Genomic DNA, 21,425 nt, shown 5'->3' on the forward strand with positions numbered 1-21,425 from the left:
TCATAGGACACTGGAACATGCCTACACAATCAGGGTATACTCTAATCACAATCTTTCCCACAATCTCAAAGGCTCCTCCTTGATCATACAATAAATTATAAAGCTCCTTAACACTGTCTTCAAAGCAATATGCAACCAGCCCCCAAACATCACATGAAATCCTGCCCCCTCTTGATCACTGCTGTTATTACCAGTCTTCATTAAGTTTCAAGGTACCAAACTCCTTCCTATCTCAGCATATGACATTCCTTCCACTTGGGCTCTTCTCCCATGCTTTGTCCGGCTAGCTATTAATCATTCTTCAGTTTTCAATTAAATATAAGATTTTTTAAAAGGGATCCCCCCCACCCCAAACCCTCTGATGTTTTAATCCATTCTTATTTCCTTCTTTTTACATTCTTATTGCAACCTATATCTTTTAAAGTTTAAAACAAGTCCAGTTAGGGGCATCTGGGTGGCTCAGTCGTTAAGCATCTGCCTTCAGCTCAGGTCATGATCCCAGGGTCCTGGGATTGAGCCTCACATCGGGCTCCCTGCTCAGTGCGGAGCCTGCTTCTCTCTCCCCCACTCCCTCTGCTTGTATTATTTTTCTCGCTGTGTCTCTACCAAATAAATAAATAAAATCTTTTTAAAAAATAAAATAAAAAAACAAGTCTAATTAGTGAATTATTTATTCACTTCCTTATTTAAAATGTTTCTTTTTCAATCTATCCCAAGCCCTATAAGAACTGGTACTGTATTCGCAATCACTATTTTACTCTCCAGTACTTAGCGGACTGTGTCTGAAACAGTTAATTGAAATAGTTAGTACTTACCAGCCAGTTAATTATAATGTGCTAGATCTTGTTCTAGAGCTGGGGATCTCATTCAAATTTCAAACAATGAGGTTGCTATTAGTATTATACTTGTTTTACGGATAACAACACTGAGGCACATTGCGTTACGACGCCTAGTATAAGAGGGGTAACGGTAGAACTGAGATTTGAATTCAAGTGTTCTAATTCCAGAGTCCATTTTTTTTTGAAGATTTTATTTATTTATTTGACAGATCAGAAGTAGGCAGAGAGGCAGGCAGAGAGAGAGAAGGAAGCAGGCTCCCCGCTGAGCAGATAGCCCGATGTGGGGCTCCATCCCAGGACCCCGGGATCATGACCTGAGCCAAAAGCAGAGGCTTTAACCCACTGAGCCACCCAGGTGTCCCACCAGAGTCCATTTTTTAAACGAATATATTATGTTGCAGCATGCTCAAACGTTTGTTGAATATACAAACTTACCCGCACAATCAAATTAACAGTATCACTGAACTCTGTAAATGGAATAACAATGAAGAACTGTATAGTATTTACAATATGCCCAGCACTGAGATACACCTAATGTAATCACTTAGCCCCACAGCAACCCTACAAAGGAGACACTAACATTATTTCCACTTTACAGAAAAGGAGACTGAGGCCCCGACAGGTCAAGTAACTTGCCCAAGGTCATATTGCTAGTAAGTGGCAGATCTGGGTTCATACACAGCAGGAGGTCTATTTCATGTCTGTGTTTGTAACTCCCACTCTATGCTGCTGTACTTGCGGTAGAACACAGCTGAAGACAGCTCAAAGTTCATAATAAATTACTCACATACATAACAAACATTAGTGAAACCTCGAGAGACAAAAAAATAAAAAATGAAATAAAAAAGGAGAGGAAGAGGAAAAAAAATCCATCTGTCTAGACAAATTTGACTCCCTGTATGTGATGAAGATAAAAGCTCCTCCTTTTTTTAAAAAAAGATTTTATTTATTTATCAGAGAGAGGGAGAGAGAGCGAGCATAGGCAGGCAGAATGGCAGGCAGAGGCAGAGGGAGAAGCAGGCTCCCTGCCAAGCAAGGAGCTCGATGTGGGACTCGATCCCAGGACGCTGGGATCATGACCTGAGCCGAAAGCAACTGCTTAACCAACTGAGCCACCCAGGTGTCCCAAAAGCTCCTCCTTTATACAGATGTCTTACTAAGAGGGGTAGCCCCTTCCTTCTAGCGGATATAGTGCCATAGCATAGTGCAGGGTCTTCCCGGGAATGTCTTCTGCATTTCTGTCCTTACCCTATGGCAGGAACCCTGCACAGCCATAGGCAGTAGCTTTGGCTGCACTACACAGAGTCGTCAAAATGGTGTACACACTGTGGAAAAAGGAGACATCTACCCTCACAATGAAGGCTTAAAAAAATGTCACGGGGGCACCTGGGTGGCTCAGTGGGTTAAGCCTCTGCCTTTGGCTCAGGTCATGATCCCAGGGTTCTAGGATCGAGCCCCGCATCAGGCTTTCTGCTCAGCAGAGAGTCTGCTTCCCCCTCTCTCTCTGCCTACTTGTGATCTCTCTCTCTCTCTCTGTCAAATAAATAAATAAAATCTTTAAAAAAAAAATGCAGTGGCCACACAAAATGCCAGAGCCGTGGTGAGCAAAGGGAACATCTTGCTGAAATGTGCCAAAATCTTGCCAAATCTTGTTAAAACCTTGCTAGGACTTTAGATAAACAGGGTGCTCCTCACTAAGCTCCTTAGTTCCATCAGCTAGAAAGTGGGGAGAAAAAAAATACTTGCCTTGAAGGAGTTTTTAAATAAGAAAATGATGTTAGTGAAATCCTTTCTGCAAATAATAAAGCACCATATAAATTCTATGTTTACTCAATATTCAAATCTTCTATCTTATATGTCCATAAGGGTCTTTCCCTCAGGTTTTCATCCTGTTCTCTGGGAAAATCTACTAATGAAAACAGCACTGCTCTAGATGATGATTCTTTAAATGCATGACTCCATTTTGCACAGGGTTGAAATTATATCCTATGAATATGCTGGCACTATAGAAATGGAAAAAAAAAAAGAAAGAAAGAAAGAAAAGAAAAAGAAAGAAAGAAAAAGAGGCAGCCTTAATGTGAAGTAGCATGTTTCTCAGAGACAGTTTTTGGAAGAGTACTTAAAAACAAAAGTGAAATGAGAAGAAAAATTTCAGTTCAAGGTTGGGGGACTCCAGTTAGCTCTTTTAGACAGAGGATAGATGTTTTTGTTCTCAAGCCTGGGCATTCAGCAATTTCAGAAGGTGCGCTACAAAAGTAGGGCAAAGAAATCTAGTTTTAGAAGTCTTATTTCACAGGCTGTGGCCTGTGTACAATGTCAAAAGAACAGGCCAAAGTGGTCAGCTGCATGAAAGAGAAATCCAAGATCAATCAGATCAGCATATAGATGAAACAAGCGATTTGGCCACACATTTCCACCTTTCAGTGCATGACACTGGAATTGCTAAGCACAGTTCTTGTGAGAGATACTGAGAAAATCCTTTAAATTTTCCACATTCTTCAGGTTTCCCAGACATAAAATCCAAATAATGAAATCTTTCTTCCCAAGTTGCTGTCACATGCCTAGGTGAAGGACATGACATGAAGGGGGAAAAAAAAAACCCTGTTATCTTTGCTCCCCAAATGAGATCTTATAACCTTACCTAATAGATTGGTTAACCACAAGGCCAGATCTTCTTTCATCGGTAGCAAATTAGCCTCATGTCTGCTGGCCAGCCATTGGCTATACTGATGCATATCAGACAGGCCGGGTCCACTGCGCACTTTTGGGCTCAGAGCAGTGCACATTATTTATGCACTCGTAAAACCTGTTTTGGAAACAAAAGAGCAGTTGCTTTTTATATAGACGTCTCTTGTTAAAATCTTCCTGCCAAGGACATAGGAAGGAACCAGGTCCATGGACGTTTTGATGACAGGTCAGGTTATTAATTATTAAACCCCATGAGACACTGTTTGCTTTTTCTGTACGGCCTATCCCTTTTGACCAACCACCTGGTAGGGAACAGCAGCAATCTGAGGTCAAATAGAAAAATCAAACACTAAGCTCATGTAAAACATCACACTGGAAAAAGCTTCTAAGGCAAGAAATTCCACTTATTCAAAAGTAACAAAAAGGGCTTGATTAAAATTTTAGTATCCAAATTATAAACTCCCAACATTTGGGTTAATGTCTGAACCAATTAATTTTCCATAGAATTTTTAGTACTGAGTACAAGCAATGACATAATTTGCACTATTTACTGTGAACCTAGGGCCACTACTTTTCTTTTTTTTCTTTTTTTTTTTTTTAAGATTTTACTGATTTATTTGACAGAGAAATAGAGAGCACAAGTACGCAGAGCTGCAGGCAGAGGGAGAGGGAGGAGCAGACTCACCACCTGATGAGGGGCTGGATCCCAGGACTCTGGGATCATGACCTGAGCGGAAGGCAGAGGCTTAACTGACTGAGCCACCCATGCACCCCTACTCTTTATTTTTTTTAATTTAAATTTTTTTTAATTTTTAAAAGATTTTGTTATGTTTTTAACTTCTTTTCAGTGTTCCAGAATTCATTGTTTATGCACCACACCCAGGGCTCCATGCAATACGTGCTTTTCATAATACCCAACACCAGGCTCACCCAAACTCCCATCCCCCGCCCCTCCAAAACCCTCAGATTGTTTTTCAGAGGCACCCCTACTCTTAAAACTATTACCTAGAAGATTAAGCAGAGCACTTGGTTCTTTGCATATGGGTAAGCTATCATGGACTCATAGTTTAGTGAACTGGTGGGGAGAAAGGAAAGGAAATGCTTTCAAAGAATACCTACTTATTCCCATCTTAGAATTAATGAAAAAAATAAACAACTACAACAACCAAAAAATAAAATAAAATAAAATAAAAAACAAGAGAGGATAAGTGACTTAAGCAAGATCATATATACTAGATCATGACAGAGTCAGGCTTGATCCTGGGTCTTCATACTCTAAGACCAATATTCTTTCCAGAATGATATATTTTACAAAACAGATTCATCCAGAACCCATACTATAACACAAGAATTACACACAATCCTAATAAATACTGCCATAAGATTTTCTTTTATCTTACTTTTTCTTCCCACTTTATACATTTTACAGACTAGTTTTGCTTGCAGTCATCTTTAGAGTAGAAGTAATGAAATGTCTTAAGTCTATAAAATAAAAGATGATTTCATTAACCCAACCACCTTATAGATGGCACAGTCCCCTGCGTGGGTTATAGAAAGGATGTTTGAATATATACTTGGTTTTGAATGTAGCACTTTGCATGCATCATTTATAGGACCTAAGACTACAGGAGTAATATTAAAGTCACTAAGGTAAACAAACTCATCAGTTTAACAATGTGTAGGACTGTATTCTGTATACAAATAGTGCATATGAAATAACCAAGTATAGTATGACTAATGAAAATGAAAATATTTGTACCTGGCAAGGAGCACGGTAGATATAATGGGGCTTTCAGCTATATTTCAAGATTTATGGTATTTTAAATTTACCAACATAAATTGTATATACTTCTGTCAGTTTTATTCTTTACGTAATATTTGTTTCTACTTATTATACTCTAATTCTCTTAGCATAGGTTAATTTTTTGCCTTTTGAGTCTGCTTTTGGAAAAAAAAAATAAGACAACATTATTTGTTCAGAAAATTGCAAGATGTTACAGTTTCCCAAACATTTTGGTGTAATATTAGAAAAGACTGGTAACATGAGTCAATACCTAAAAAGTGTCATAAATGTATAATCTTAAAACATAGGCAATTTCATTTCCAAAACAATTATGCTTTCGAATAACTTTTTGAAAAAAATATCAATAATTATCTTTAAAAACATTTTTTATAAATCTGTATATATCTAATTATCTAAAGTGAACCAGTGCAAAAGTGAAAGATTTTTAGTACATTTTGTTGTAGGTTACTAAATCATCATTACAGGAGCCAGAATGTCATCATTGCCTATTTTTTTGCAGTCAATCATCATATTTTTCATATCATGTCCTGAAGCTTTGTCCAAACCCTGTGATTAAATACCAGAAATCTAAAAATTTTTGCTCCAGTTCTTTTAAAAATAGGTCCAGTCCCAGGAAAACAAGACATCTCCCTGTGGCTGGTTAGGATTCCTATAGGCTAGCTAGTCTCAGAAACAAACATTTAAGTAATAATACATTTAAGCACATGATTCATACATTTCAATAACTAATTGAAATCTTAAAAGGGTTACCTCCAAAATGCCTTTCTTCTCAAGACACAATCTCTCCCACTACTTTCCTGAAAGTGAGATGTGGTAGTTCAGTAACTTTACCTACATCCTATTATGTGCTCTGCAAACTTCCATTTAAGCACCAGAATCCTACTTTGCACTGTAAAAGCAAGAAGACACCTCAGATACTTAAGCTCATTGTCTAGCAAAGAATTCATCAAGGGATAGTTTACAGTAAGCTAATGGCATGTAACAGTTTCAATGAGCCAGAGGGACACAATCCTTCCCCTCAGTTCTTCCAACAGTGAAGTTTTTCTTTTTCCTTGACAGTGGCACATTTATTTCTCATGTAGTGTGTCCTGTATTTTGCCAGAAATGTAATTCAAACTATCTTCTGATCTTTATAGATGATTAGTAAGAAAAACAATCAGAGTAATTAGGCAAATTTTGTTATGCTGCTTTGGACATAATCAAAATTATATACAAAGGGAAAAAATAATAAGATTATATTTCCCCAGGAAGCAAAGTGGGAGAAAGAAGGTTTAGTGGTTAATTAGCAGGTGATAGAAGTTAGACAATTAAACACATGCCAAATACAGGGACCTAGAGTCACTGTCATAGACAGGGCCTCTTCTGTTTACGTGCCTTGGGAAAAAATCAGGATTTCAACCCAAGTTCCACTGATCCATTTTTCATATTTCAAATCACCGTCAAACCTAGCATGACTTTGTGGTTTAGCTGAAAGTCACTGCCTGAAAGTTTTCAATTTAAATATGGCAGAGACATGAGTAAGAAACATGGAAATGAATCCAGCTAGGATCAAAATCTGGAGTGTGGAAGAATTATCCTATGGTGAAGTAGTTTCTAACAGAAATGATTAAACATGAATAACATTAATATTCATTAAGCATGAATAACAATCAAATAAATTTGTATTACTCAGACAAAAGATCAGTACAAGATTGTAACCTTTTTAGAATTTTCAGCATTAACCAAGTGGATGAGTTGAATTAGGTCACAAAGAACAAACTATAACAGAAAGATCATTTCTGGTCCTTTGAATTATCCAAAAGTTTTCAAAAACCAAAAGAGATGCCAAGGAGTAGCTTTTAAAAATGGGAAATAAAATGATTAAGGATCTATTAGAATTGAAGAAAAAATGTTAGGTTTGGGGGAAAGAAAAACATTTTATATATCTAAATACTGAAAGATATGACCATGAAAGTTCAGATAATCTAAATATTTTAAAAGCTTGATAAGTGACTTTGATAAGTACTAAGCAAAGCCAATTGTTTTGGAGACAGAAGGACTGAAATGCTTCTACGACCCTCTGAACTATGGCTTCTCCACGCTGTATGGGTCTCTCTAAAAACGAATAACTCAACCCTCGGGATTTGGAATTCAGAAAAATAAAACTTAAAGGGAAAAACATGCAGAAACTTAATACGGAAATCTTCAAAGAATGTGTGTGTGTGTATTATTTTTTCTTTCTTTCCATAGTAGAACTGATTCTGGAATAACCATTATGAATATGATGAGACTGAACTAGCCCAGGGGAAGAAGAAAAAAAATTAATGACTCCATAAGTAAAATATCACATGTTTAAAGACTGTTTAGTCTGTTGCTCCAGAATCCCGGTTGAAGACATCATAGTTTTGACTCTGAAAAAAGAGTATGCTTTCACGCCACCTAGAGGTGTGCTTTGATTACAATCAAGATGGTTTCCAGTCTCTCTCTAGACTTTGCTGACATGTTATCAAAAATGTACCGCATGGAAAATAAATGGAAAGAAAGAAAAAGAGTAAAATTATAAATATTATATCACTACTGTCTACTATGAGATCCACTGACAAGCCTGCTTAATGGGTAGAATATTAAATTGGGAATCAGAAGTGGTGGGGTCAAATATTTCTACTACCTAGCTATTTAATAGCTGTTCTATTCCAGTAGGATGAATTTTTCTTTGTACTGGAGTTCTCCAGCGTGTAAAATGGAGGCTAATACCTCAAATATAATTGTGAAGATTAAGTATTTGTTCTACTTTTTGGTTTATATTTTATACCCTGTAATAGCTAAACCCAAATCATCCTCATAGAAAATGTACCAAAATAAAACTACTATTGACATATTTTAAAAAGAAAGTTCTGTAACAAAATAGAAATATTTTATTGAACTATAAATCACTAAAAAAAGTCAAAAAAGGAGAAATGAAAACAAGTGTTAAGTAAAACTATAATTAATGGAAAATCCAAAGTTTTCTTCATATTGACGCAAATGAAACCCCAAGCGATGAAGGAAATGTTAAGCTCTAAAATGAGATGTTTACATGTGTTTTAAAAGTAAAGTTTGGTAACAAATTATACCTCATTTTTGACACCAGTTAAAGATAGGGGAACGCCGTACCTTCAAAGTAAATAAGAAAGGATGTCACTACACAACCCCCTACCCAACACACACACACACACACACACACACACATACACACACACAGACTCCTTAATAGTAGCCATTTAAAACAGAAAGCTAATGAACCCGAAGTCAAGGGCCCCATCCTTAAAGGTCAATTTTGTTCTGATCTATAGCACCGACCTCATCCTTATTCAATTCTGTGTGTTATGAATGTGAAACAATGAAGAAAGAAAATTTATAGGCCAATAACACCATTTAAAAAAATTAAACTAACAAAGAACACCACACGCCAAACACCCTTTCAAAATTTGGAAGGATAAAATGCTATCTTTCAACTGAAATTCAAAGAACCAATAACCAAGGACTACTCTAGATGGCTTTTCCATCATTCTGAGTTCTTTCATCCTTTGTGATTCATTTTGGCTAACCAATAACATCTCTACAAAGCTACCTATTCTCAACCAATGTCATGAATGCCAAATCTTATCCTAAGGCCCTAATTAGAAAATAAAAACTAACATTTAATCAGAAAGATTATTCTAGATCTTTAAAGTGGACCTACAGGTTGACTAAGAGGCACAACTTGTCCACAAATTAAAAAAAAAAAAAAAAAGCACCAAGAATAATGGCAAATGACACTCATTATCAATTTTTCTAAGTCTGTAGTAAAATCTTTAAACTCAAAAGGGCCTTAGAAGATATGGCAGTCAAATTCCTGATTCTATTTTTTTAATGATTTTATTTATTTATTTATTTGTCAGAGAGAGAGAGCACACAAGTAGGTAAAACAGAAGGCAGAGGCAGAAGCAGGACCCTGCTAAGCAAGGAGCCTGATATGGGGCTCAATTCCAGGACCCTTAGATCATACATAACCTGAGCCGAAGGCAGACGCTTAACTGACTGAGCCACCCAGGCGTCCCAAATTCCTTGTTTTTAATAAGAGACTAGAGGCCTAAGATATTTTGCCCAAAGTAACAAGGTTATTTACTCACAGAGTCATTAAAAATATCCTACTCAACTTTCCTGGCCTCCAATTTAGAATAATGCTATTTTCCCCCAGAAAATCTTTCTCTTCTTGCAGCCCCGTGATGATTTGTCTTGAACTAAATGATGGTATAATTGTAATAATTCCTTCTCAAATCATGACCCAAAAGTTAACACTGAGTGGGGATTGAGTCTTATATTTTCATGGCATTTTCTTTCACGTTTTTAAAATCCTACTAATTCATTCTTCCAAAGGATTTAGCACTGGTTTTTGGACCCCTACCAGATTAACTTGAAACACAATTTGAATAGAAAACCATCTGAAAGTCATGAATCAATTAGGCTAAGGACTTACCTCAAAATTTCATCTAAGTTGATTAAGTGAACCTTAATTCATGAGAACATTTTGGGGGTTTTGATGTTGTTTATGATACAAAGATTTCTGTTTTACTTAACTATAATGCGGTTGAGAGCTAGCAGAGTTCTACACCATCTTGAATATGTATCTGTTGCATATAGTCTCATATAAGGAGAGAACAGTAGTAAAAACCCAACTGACCCTGAAAACATTTAGGACAGAAAAACTACACAAGCCTTACTCTTTTTGACAGCAGGTATTTTCTCCCTTCTCTCCAGTCTTTTCTTAAGTCTAAAAACACTAAGTGGAAAATCTTGATTGTTGCTAGGAAAAAATGAAAAGAAATAGTGGGATCCTGTTTGTGCCTCTGTATCAAAACCACAAAGATACCAAGAGAGCCTTACCATCAGCTGCAGTTTTAAAAAAAAAAAACTTGGTAAAGAAATCGTCAGAGCCTCATTGTTTTCAACCAAGGTAACTTTGGCCTTCCAAAGTCTCCAAAAGTCAATAATACAGACTTGCAGCCTTGAATCAAAATTCTAAAATTACACATAAGGTACTTGCGATTAATCTAAGACCTCCTATTTCATCTATCATACCTGTAAGCTGAAGCTTTAACTAAGATTTCTTACCAAGATTCTAGAAAACTCAGTGGCAATCACATGACCTTTTTGCACCGGGTGAAAGAAATTGTGCCATATATATGACTGTATCTCCAGTAAAGCACAGTCCGTCCACACCACAAATGCAGGGCGTTTAGCACTAAAGTGAAGAAATAAGCCCAAAGTTTAGTTAGCACACAGGCTGAAATTCAAGCTACCTTCCCCTTCCAGAGCCCATCCAGGCAGCCTTGTGAGAAGGCCCTTATGTGCTTGCAAAGGCTGTCTGTCCCATGCCTCAGACATCTGTCCCTTACCTTCTCTTAGGCGGTCAGAACCAGGACGCCCATGTTGGAGAAGGCCACCACAGCCACCACCCCCTCCTCCGCAGTTAGGGGGGAGCATTCCTCGAGAAGGAACCCATTGATCGATTTCAAAGGCCGGGCTAACTAGACCCCAGCTGCAGCTAATCAGCCTCCCCGCGTCTAAGAGGTTGGGGGAAGGAAGCAAGGAGCCACAAGGGCTCCTTCCCAGCCTGGCGTCTGCGAACCTCCGCGCTAGGTGAGGGGGAAAGGTGGACTTCCCCCGCCTGGCTGGCACATCCGACTTGTCTGAGCCTTTATTTTAACACTAGGAGGCCAAATGGGTGTTCCTGTGCACTTGCAGATCTTATTTCCCCCCACAAAAGATCTCCTATAAACAACTGACTTAGCTTTGTTTGGAGAGGGTGCTTGGGGAGAGGGAGGAGTTTACAAGAGGGACGGTAAAGTCTTGCAGACTCTTAACTAGAAGTGGATGAAGGGAAAGGAGCTTGAGAGAATGAAGATGAAGAAAGCGGGAAAGGAAAGGCTTTGATTTCAGAAAAGGTTAACGGGAGGGAAGTACTGCACAGCCCACCCCCACCCCAATTGTACTGGAATGTCGAAGAAAACAGAGTCTGTTAACCCCTGCTTTTGCTCCCTCTCTAGTCAAGACGGTAAAAACTTCGGAGGACTGGGCTAGGTTGGGCAATTCACCTTCCTGGGCTGACAGAAGTTAATTTTGCTGCGATACCTAATGCCTCCAAAGCAAAGTTGGCTCCTCGGGGCTCCCCCACACTGTTTAGGATTCCAAAACCCTGCTCTTCGGATGAAAAGAACAATACCACTATGCAAAATCTTCCCAAAGGGGGTTGATTCATTCGTTTGTTTATTCACGTTAAAAAAAAAAAAAAGTCAAATTCTGTGAAACTCATCAGTCGAAAACAGAGAGGATCTCCCCAAATCCTAAGGGTCGTGTTCTTTGCTCCCATCCCGGGCTCCTCCACTCTCGTAGAGCATTCAGGATCAATCCGGGAAGACCGCCCCGGCTCGGCCCCCCTCTCCCCAGACACCGACCACGCCGAGCATGCATCACAGAGACCCCCGCGCACGAACGCCCAAGTGTGCATTTCGAATCCTTGCGCTAATTACAAGTCCTCACTTCCGTCCCTGGTTGGCTGAGCCGCCCCAGCGGGCTCTCGGTGCGACAGTCATTTGGGCTGTTCCACCACAGGGATGAGGAACACACGGTCGCGTCCAGGGCACAGGAGTCACCCACTGCAGTGCCCACCCACGGAGCGCCGCACCCGGTCCAGCGGTCTGCGGCTCCTCGCCGGTCCCAGCCGCGCCCCCGAGGTCACCCGACCGAGCGCCCCTCCCCCGCCGCCCCCCGCGCACCCGCAGGCAGGGCTCCCGCTGCCCCGGAGGCTGAGCGCGCGCTGCGGCTGCGGCTGCGGCTGCGGCTGCGGCGACGCTGGCGGGAACCCCGGGCTGGCGGCCCGCCTCGCTCACCCCGCGTCTGGAGCTGGCTGCCGGCGGCTCTCAGAGGCTCGGGGGCTCCCGGCTCGGCTCCCGCAGCGTCTCGGGGCCGGCCCCCTCCCGGCGCAGGTCCTGCAGCAGCCGCGCTCCGCACCCCAGCAGCCCGGCGGCAGCGGCAGCAGCTTCAGCCGCACTGCCCCTCTTCATACTTCTCTGATGGCTCCTCTCGGTGCTGTTTGGGAAAACGATTTTTCCCCCCTGCCAGAAACAGATTTCCTACATTTCATCAGTCCACATAGACCGAGCGGAAGTAAAATGCTTACTTTTTCTGGTGGACGGCAAACGCAATTGACACTGATTTACCCTTCAAATGGGGAGAGATTGTATTACAAGCCCTTGGCAGCAGTTCCGAGGTTGGGGCCAAGCTCCAGCCCCCTTGTCCCCCAAACACTAACCTAAGAGAGAAAGGGGCGGGGGGTTGCAGTGGGGAGGGAATCATATTTAACTCCAGGGTTTTAACGGAGTCAATGGCTTTAGCACAATATTAAAATTGGGTGTTGGAAAAGTTTTGCTCTCCTGGCCAGTGATTTTGCAGACTCAGAGGCATGAGCTTTCCAGTAACTTCGGTCGCTCTTCGTTCCAAATTGAACAATTTGATTTCTTACAATTCTTTTTAAACATTAGGTTTTAGAAGAAACAGCACTCACGGCTGTTTTCGCTTTGCAAAAGGAAATACAATTCCACCCTTCCTTCTCTCAGCTAAAGCTCAGCTTTATGTTGAATGTCATGGACAATTTTCTCCAACTGTTGTTTATTAGTACATGTATTCTAGGATGAAAAGTCTTCCCATGAAGTGGACAGATGTTCAAGTGTCTGCTTCATCTCCATGGCACATGTTGACTCTTGCTGAGTGTCCTAATGGCGGCAGGTTACCACTTTCCGCGGAAAGTACATGAAAAATTTAAACACTTTTGCGTTGTGATTTTGTTTACATCCTCATCACTTCCCTGTGCTTCTCCATCCGATGCCTATGGTTGCGACGACACAGGTACTCTGATCCTCTCTTGGATACCGTTTTTGTTTATATGGTGAATAACTTACCCTACCCATCTCCGCAAAAGAAAATCTACCTGTAGATCCACATAGCTAAGTGATGTGGCTAATTTTAGATATCATTGAAAAAAGGCATTTTGCATGTATTACGCTTTCATCTGGAAATGTTATTTGCTCTAAAACATCTAGAAACGGCATCAGTTCTTTGCTTGTAGCAGAACAAATAATGAAGAAAGGGAGAAGGATGGAAAAGTTTGGTGGCACTGAACTCCAAGATTTTTATTTTAGTTTGATTTGATGTTTCAGCTGTCAGCTCTATAGTCCCCCTTGGCTTCCCACAAGGCAGTGAAAAGAGCCATTCCTCATTTTAAAGAGAAATAGCATTATAAAAAGTCTATATTACTGTATAGATACACATAAACAACAACAACAAAATACACAGGGCAGGTTACTGATGAATTTGAGTAAATGATGCTGAATAATAAAATTTATCAGAATTTAACCAGATCTGAATATTCTAAGAGCCCCAGTAAAATATCTTGAGTTTCTGAATCGGTGTTAGGCAAAAGGCCAAACATCTTTGATAATTTTTCATGATCAAAATATCATTGGCCAATAGATGTTAAGTATTATCAGCATATAATAAGAGTTCAAAGACCCTAACGCTAGAAAATCTCATATACTATCTCTCTACAGATATAAATAATTTTGTCAAATTGTTCAACGTTGATAATATAAAAAGCAAAGGAGCATGCTCAACACAAATAAGGAAGCTTACAGAAGCGCTGGGAAGGTGTAGTCATCCAAATTACTCCCTCAAGGCCCTTCCTCCCACGTATTTTTAGTTTTAGTATCTGCATTATAGCAGATCCTCTGTCCTTTTAGCAAGAACCACAAGGAAAATTGTAGGAGAAATAAATATTTTCTCCCTTAACATCCTAGAATTGTGCTGGATATTCCTTTGGTGACAAAAGAGAAGTGATACAGGACACCTGGGTGGCTCAGTCAGTTAAGCATCTGACTCTTGATTTCAGCTCAGGTCATGATCTCAAGGTTGTGGGATGGAGCCCTGCATCAGGCACTTGCCATGGAGTCTGCTTGAGATTCTCTCCTTCCCTTTGCCTCTGTCCCTCCCCCTACTTCCACTTTCTCTCTCTCAGAATAAATAAATAAAATATTTTTAAAAGAGATAATACAAAAGATTTCTGAAGAAACATCAAAATGTTTTCAATTAACATTTGTCCTGCATTTTTAACAACTTCTGTTGGATTTTTATTTTGTGATTTTCGGAATCAAAATTTTATTTATGTATTCCAGTTGGCCGCTGATACATATGTCAGACCCTCTCTTTGTCCAAGAATGTTCTTGCCTTAGTCTCAACCTAAACATGTTCATCTTAGAAAACCATGGCCCAATAGACTCAACTATAACATACTCTCCAGTGTGAAGGTGAAGGAAATAAATTCCTCATCTAACAAGGTGAAAAAAAAAGTCTAAATCCATGCTTGCAGTTTGACAGCATAAAGAAGAAAAGTTAAGCCAGAGTTAGAGAAAACATGGTTTAGTTTTCCTTTTTAAGTTATCACAGCTTTGAGGATTCTCATATTGAAAGTTTGGGCGTTAATATGTGTTTCAGGCATTCTAAATTTTCAATATTGTCTCATATATGAACAGGACCTTTTCTCTTAAAAATATACATATCCATATATTTCTATATATAGATATAGAAAATGAGCAATAGAATTCTTTTTTCCTCATCTATAGGTTAGCATCTCCTCTTCCCTTTTCCCCTCCCTCTTCTCTCTCCCCCAGAGAAATAATAAATACTCACTTATTCTGGAAAGTGGGGCAAACCTTCACTGCATGATGGGCATCAGACGGCGTATTGAAAGACATTAAATCATGTGGAAAGAGACACTGGGTAAGATCCATTTGCAAAGGAGACCAAGTCATTCTTATATTCCTAAATGAGTGCGAACAGGACTTAAAGATGGCAAGTGATCACTGGAAAAGCGGGTGAGAGTGATGATACAGAAAGCAGCCTGAAGACACGCACCGGCGCTGCAGAAGCATGTGGAACAATGGGACCCGTGGAAGTACTTATGTTTTACCAAAATACTTTATCAGTGATGTCAAATATCCTTGTATTTCTCTACCTAGCATCTCGGCCCCTAGGATAAACCTTCAATCGATACATACTGAAATACAATTTTTGGAAATGTCAAAGGGCAGACCAAAGTCCTTGTATGGTAATTACAAACACTGTTAAGGACAACAAGTAAAGGCTGTGACTTTTCATCACCATTCATGTATAAAACGACAAAGAATAAATGAGAGAAAGTTCCTGGGAAAAGTTCAAGGTTTACTCAGTTTGACATGCAACTTTAAAAAAAAAAAGAAATCTATTGCTTTACTCTCAATGGAGAACTTTAAACTTTATAAGCAAAATACTCCAGTAGCGTTGATATTCGTTCCCTACTGTTCAAGGCTCATATTTTTGCACAATGTGTGCTATATGTAAGCTGATGTCTTCTCATTTTTACACGGGGGATAGATTAACATCATTTCATGAATGATGCCATTTGTCTCATCTAGTTTTAAGTACTCTATACAATGTATCCTGTTGTGTGATTTTCTTCATCCGAGTTGGAGGTTTTGGGGGTTTTTTTCCTCTTCATTAAATATTTTTGTGGCTTGTTCCTAAAACTTTTGTTAAAAAGTTTTTGCAATTCATGTCGTCTGAATTGCAAGAAGCTTTAATTTAATAATGAGTGTTTAATATACAATATTTCTATTTCAATAATCTTGTCTGTCTTTGGTACCATTGCTATCTCCATCATCTAGAATGCCAATGGGTATATAGTAGGCACTTGATAAATAATTGTTGAATGAATAAATGATTATTACAGTAAAAGCCAGTCTCTTAAGAAACTTACTACTAATTGGTTAGGTTTTATATATTGTATTTAATTTAGTAGTTTGGAACTCAGAATAGAAAATAATGTTAAAATAACATTATAAATGATGGTTTCATTCCCAAGCTACAATCATTTCATCTGGTAAAATGTAACTAGTGTTCAGTAAAACAGATGGTTGCCTGTGTGCCAGGCTTATAAATGAGGTCAGTCTGTGTCACTTGTCACTTCATTAAAAACCAAGGTTGATTTGGACTCAAGGTTTAATCATAACCAATATAATATGAGTACAGTGAAAAGTAATAGAAAAAAATTACTACTTCAGTGGCTTTCAAACTTTTTTTATTGTGACCCATAATAAAAAATACATTATGGAACAGACACATAGACACACACTCAGACACACAGGACCAAAACAAATTTCACATAACAGTATTTAACTTTCCTCCATTAATGCACTCTGATATTTTTCTTTCCTTTTTATTTTTTTTCTGGTATTTTTCTACTTGGCTTTATTCTAGTCTTTCAATGCCATTCAGTTGAAAAGAAATGCTGTTGAAGAAATGCTAAATATATTTCACAACCCACAGTTTGAAAAAAAAAAATCTGACCCAGAAACTAAACTAAGGAGAAAATCAGTCAAAATGGAGATAGGGTATCAGTGAACAGATGGTTTCATTATAAACTAAAACAGATGTGCATATATATTGTTAGTGGTAGATTTGACATAAAGTCATGTCACAATATCCCAAACAATATCCCAAGTCTCATACACCCTCACACCTCCATGTCTTAGCTCATGTTGACTAGAATGATCTTTTACCTTTTACTTTCTCCCTTGAAAGAAAGCAGATTCACTCTTACAGGACCAACTTAATAGTCATCTTCTTTGTGGTTCTCTTGATCTTTCTGGTAGAAATATTGCTATGTCTCTCTGTCTGATGCTCTGAGAATTTTTCCATTTCTAATATATCTCATTTATAACATAGCATCACAGTGATTTTCTTCTGCATCAACCCCCCTCCCCCCACACACACATACACAAACTAAACTGTGGGTCCCTTGAGAGTAGGAACCAGGTTATCCATCTTTGCATATCAAGTACTCAACACCAATTGATGTTGAATGATTGAATGAATGAATAAATGGACCATAAACCATGGAATATCTGAGAGAGAAAAAATGGGTGGTCTCTGGATGATGAAACAGATACTAGATGGGAAGAAGTGTGCGCATCAAAAGAGAGCTAAATGGAGATTTTTCTGCTGAGATGGCATCAGCTGTTGGTTTTACTTCATGGTGGATGGAAGAATTTACATTATAAGTGACATTTTACTGTCACATTTCTTGTGACTCCTCACAGGTAAGCCTTGGTCCAGGTAGCCATTATTTTTTTATAAACACTGATAGTAACAAACTTAGGATTACTTTGTTGAAGGATGAGAAAACTTGCTGAAATTTCCATTGTTGTAACTAGAATGTAGTTTACAAACATGGAACCTCTGCCAGCCTCTGATTTACACTAAACTTAGAGAAATGGCTCTTAAACTTATCTCATCGAATGACTTTCTTAGACTGGGCAACATGCCATGAAAGGTGGCACACTTAGCCAAGTGAGAGAGCAGCTCAGGAAAGTCTCAGGGGCTTCTCTTGGCAGAAAGAAATACTGTTGCTGTCATAGTGGTCCCTAGGACTCAAGAGATCTGCAAAGAGATTTCACCAGCCATTGTCCTCACCAAAGCTGTCAAGGAGTAGACATATTAAATTGTAAAAATAATAGTCATTACAACTAGCATAATAATTAAGAGTCCACACTGGAGCCAAACAAAACCAAGGTCAAGTTCTAGTGTCTTTGCTTAGTTCCTAAAAATTATAGGCAAATTACTTCACCTTACCAATTATCAGTTCCCACGTCTATGAAAAGAGGATAACCAACAGCTCCTCTCTCACCGGCATGACTCAAGTTTTAGAGAACACCTATGAAACACTTAGTTTACTGTCTGACATACAGCAAGTGTGAAATGAATGTTAGGCATTTTATGACTAATCAAACACCCAAATCATCTCATTGACTCATTGCAACAATCCATTCCCCCATCCCAGGATAAGGATGTCACCATCATTAAATTTAAGAAGATCAGAGAATGTTATGCATCCTTTCTCAGAATCTTTCTCTCCTCCTCACTTTATGGCATTCCATTTTATACCACTTTATACCAATGACCTCATGGTTCCTTCCTTCCTTCCTTCCTTCAACCTTTCTTCCTTCCCTTTCTTTTCTTCTTACCTTCCTTATGACCTTGCTTTCTTTTTTCTTTCTTTTTAAGGAGAGGGAAGAGCCTATACATTAACAGTTTTTACTTCTGAGATAAAATTCAAATGAATTTATGTTCAAATCTTAAAATATGATAATATAATACTCTGAAAAATAATCGAACCAGTTTTGAAAAGAGGAAACCTGGTGTCACGTATCCTAACTCAAGGCCAGATGAACTGCCTTGGTGCCGAGGGTTCCATGTCCCATTGAATTAAGTCAAATACGTTATAGTAGTCTGAAGAACTCACAGAACAAACACAGCAGAAGGTATTGTGATAACATGTCTGACCAAGAAAAGTCAAGAGAAGCCTTCAAAATGTTCCTTCCTTTTGACTTTGGCTGCAGGAGAGGATAGCTGGAAGTCAGGGAAGTCTTCGTGTTAATTAGCTCCCACAGCATAAGCAGGCTAAATAGCCCAGAGACCGAAAGAGATTATTGTAAGAAATTGGCTCTTATGGTTATGGAGGTTGACAGATCACAAGATGTGCAAGGTGAGTTGGCAAACTGAAGGCTCAGAAAAGTGGATGGTGTAGTTCCCATACAAGGTCCAGCAGGCTCAAGACCCAGGGAGAACCAGTGTTTCAGTTTGAGTCTGAAGGCAGAAAAAAAAGGCCATGTTCTAGTTCAGAATCCATTAAGAATTCTGTCTTACTCAACAGTCGGCCTTTTTAGTCAAGCAGACCTTCAACTGATTAGATGAGGCCCATCTACACTATGGAGGTCAGTATACCAATTTAAATGTTAAAACTTCAAAAATGTCTTAAAACATTCTCACAGAAACACTCAGAGCAATGTTAGATCAAATATTTGGGCCCAGTCAGGCTGACACATAAAATTAACCACCACAGGAGAAAGAGACAAGGAAATATTCAAATTATCCAGTCCCCAGGGAGTTCTGACAAACTTTGTAAACCCACTGAGCTTGCCATGCAGAAACCATCCCCCACTGTTCCAGTTTGCTACCCTGTCCCAGGGAGCAAGCCCTGGAGTGGCTCTGCCTGGCACCCTCCTCTCCTTTGGAGCTGTAACAAAGAGTTCTGACTTTCATCTCCTAGCGTCACCATGTTGATGTGTCCTGCCATGAAAAGAAACTTCAAGTGTATAAAACAGGAAGGAAAAGATAGAGAACTCTGTTTTCATCCCATTTCCCTTTCTTCACCTTAATCACATTTCCAGAATTATTCTTCTTACGTGATCACCAGATTCTTTCTGCTTCATTGTCCTTCTCTCTTAGATGTTCCTTCCTTCTCATGATCTCCTTTCTATAGGAATATACTAATCATACTTCTCTGTGCTTTTATAAGTTATCTCTAAATACTTCGAAAGAGTGAAAACTAAAGAACAAAAATATTAAACTTTAAGGGAGTAAATATGAAAACATCCAGTATAGAGTAAAAAAGTATGTAAGTGCTATAAGAAACACACACAAACACACACACACACACTCATGACAGACATGACCAGTAGGAAAGTAATAAGCAGTAACTCTGCATGATATCCACTGGAACTTGAACTGCCTTTGACTTTTTCCACTGTCAGCAATTTTCTTTAGCTCATATATCTTACAGCTCATGAATAAAGTATGGGGATGATTTTCATTTGTTAATATTGCTTTACCACTTGGTTGTGGATTTGTCAAAGCATAAGCTTTACTTCTTGGTAAACTTTTTAAAAATTTATTTTTATTTAAATTTTTAAATTTTATTTATTTATTTATAAATAAGAAAAAAATAAAATTTTATTTATTTATTTTTTAATTCTAGTAATTTTTTATAGTTTACCTGGATTATACACTATTGGGGTTTTTTTTTTCTTCCTCCAACATGTGAACATTCTCTTCACATTCATTTTATTTCTCCTTTGCACAATTCTGTTCTATTTTTTTCTTTTTCTCACATCATCCTCTTTGCTTCAACAGGTATTTATTTTCAACATTCTATGCCTTGGGCAGATCTCCCTAATTGGTGGTTGGTGTCTGTCATGTGCTGAATTAAGAACAATAGCGGGGAGGTTACCCAACTCCCTTCATTAATGACATATGTTGCTGCAACTCATAAGGAGATGAGGGAAGCTTCAAGTTTCAGTAAATATCGCCAAGTTTAAGACCCAAATTCTATGTCAAGAATCAGAAGCGATATCAATAACTAGTCTATACTCTGGCTAAGGTTTGTAGAAATTATGAACGTGAATGAAATAAATTTCCAATTTATTTTGAAACATTTTTCATTCCTTGTTTATGAATAACTTTGGTCTGCAGTTTTATTCAGACAATATGACACCACATAAAGATATTTTTATTTTTTACTGCATGATATTTCTATGAAATAACAGGGGAAAAGCATGATCCAAGAGGTACAGAAAGTAAAAAAGCATGCTATAGACAAAAAGGTTATTTAAGACTCGTCCTTGGAGTTATTAAGTAACTTATGAAATCTCACATACTTGCCCTTACTTACTGCACTAATTTTGCTAATTAAAACTTAATATTTAACATTTGTGCCAGACACAGAGAAGGTCAGGTAATACAGCTAGGCTCTGTACCAAGAAAGAATATTATTTACATTTTATGGTTTGGTTTAATTTTTTTTTTTCTGCTGAGTGAGCAGATGAGGCATTTATGAGGCCTGCCAAATCATACATTAATTTTTTTCATTGAGGCAGAGCTTATAAGTGGAACCAAATTATGTATGGGAATTATACAGTTGTCAGATGTCTTTATGAATAGAGACACTATTTTTTTTTTCCAAGACAAATTGGCAATTTCTACAGTTTGGGGTTTATGATTCCAACAAAGTACAGTAATTTTGTTGTTGTTGTTGCTGTTCTTGTGTTTTGAGTTTCTTGAACAAATTCTGGAATTAAATAATAGGTAGAGATTCTGACATGTTTTTGGAAGGTTTCTTGCTGTATTACAAACTTCCCTCAGAGTGCTTTTTGTATTTTTTCTTATGA

General features: G+C 38.5%; 1 protein-coding gene across 3 annotated transcripts in view; it reads right to left on the minus strand.

Annotated features, from left to right (window-relative positions):
• GAS2 (growth arrest specific 2) overlaps nucleotides 1-12,607 on the minus strand; it is a 125,607-nt gene extending 113,000 nt beyond the window's left edge. Inside the window, exons 1-2 of one of the 3 annotated variants that reach the window (XM_045066122.1) lie at nucleotides 12,512-12,607; nucleotides 3,481-3,645 (exon numbers count right to left, since the gene is read on the minus strand). In XM_045066122.1, coding sequence (XP_044922057.1) covers nucleotides 3,481-3,625 — 145 coding nt within the window. In that variant the 5' untranslated portion in view covers nucleotides 3,626-3,645; nucleotides 12,512-12,607. Of the gene's footprint in view, nucleotides 1-3,480; nucleotides 3,646-10,727; nucleotides 11,123-12,221; nucleotides 12,480-12,511 lie in introns of those variants that run through there. The other 2 variants (XM_045066121.1, XM_004752159.3) reach the window with 2 other exon arrangements.
• Nucleotides 12,608-21,425: the final 8,818 nt, after the last annotated feature.

The sequence above is a fragment of the Mustela putorius genome, unplaced genomic scaffold, assembly GCF_011764305.1.
Source record: "Mustela putorius furo isolate JIRA1106 unplaced genomic scaffold, ASM1176430v1.1 tig00003859_pilon_pilon_pilon, whole genome shotgun sequence".
Classification (NCBI taxonomy): Eukaryota; Metazoa; Chordata; class Mammalia; order Carnivora; family Mustelidae; genus Mustela; species Mustela putorius.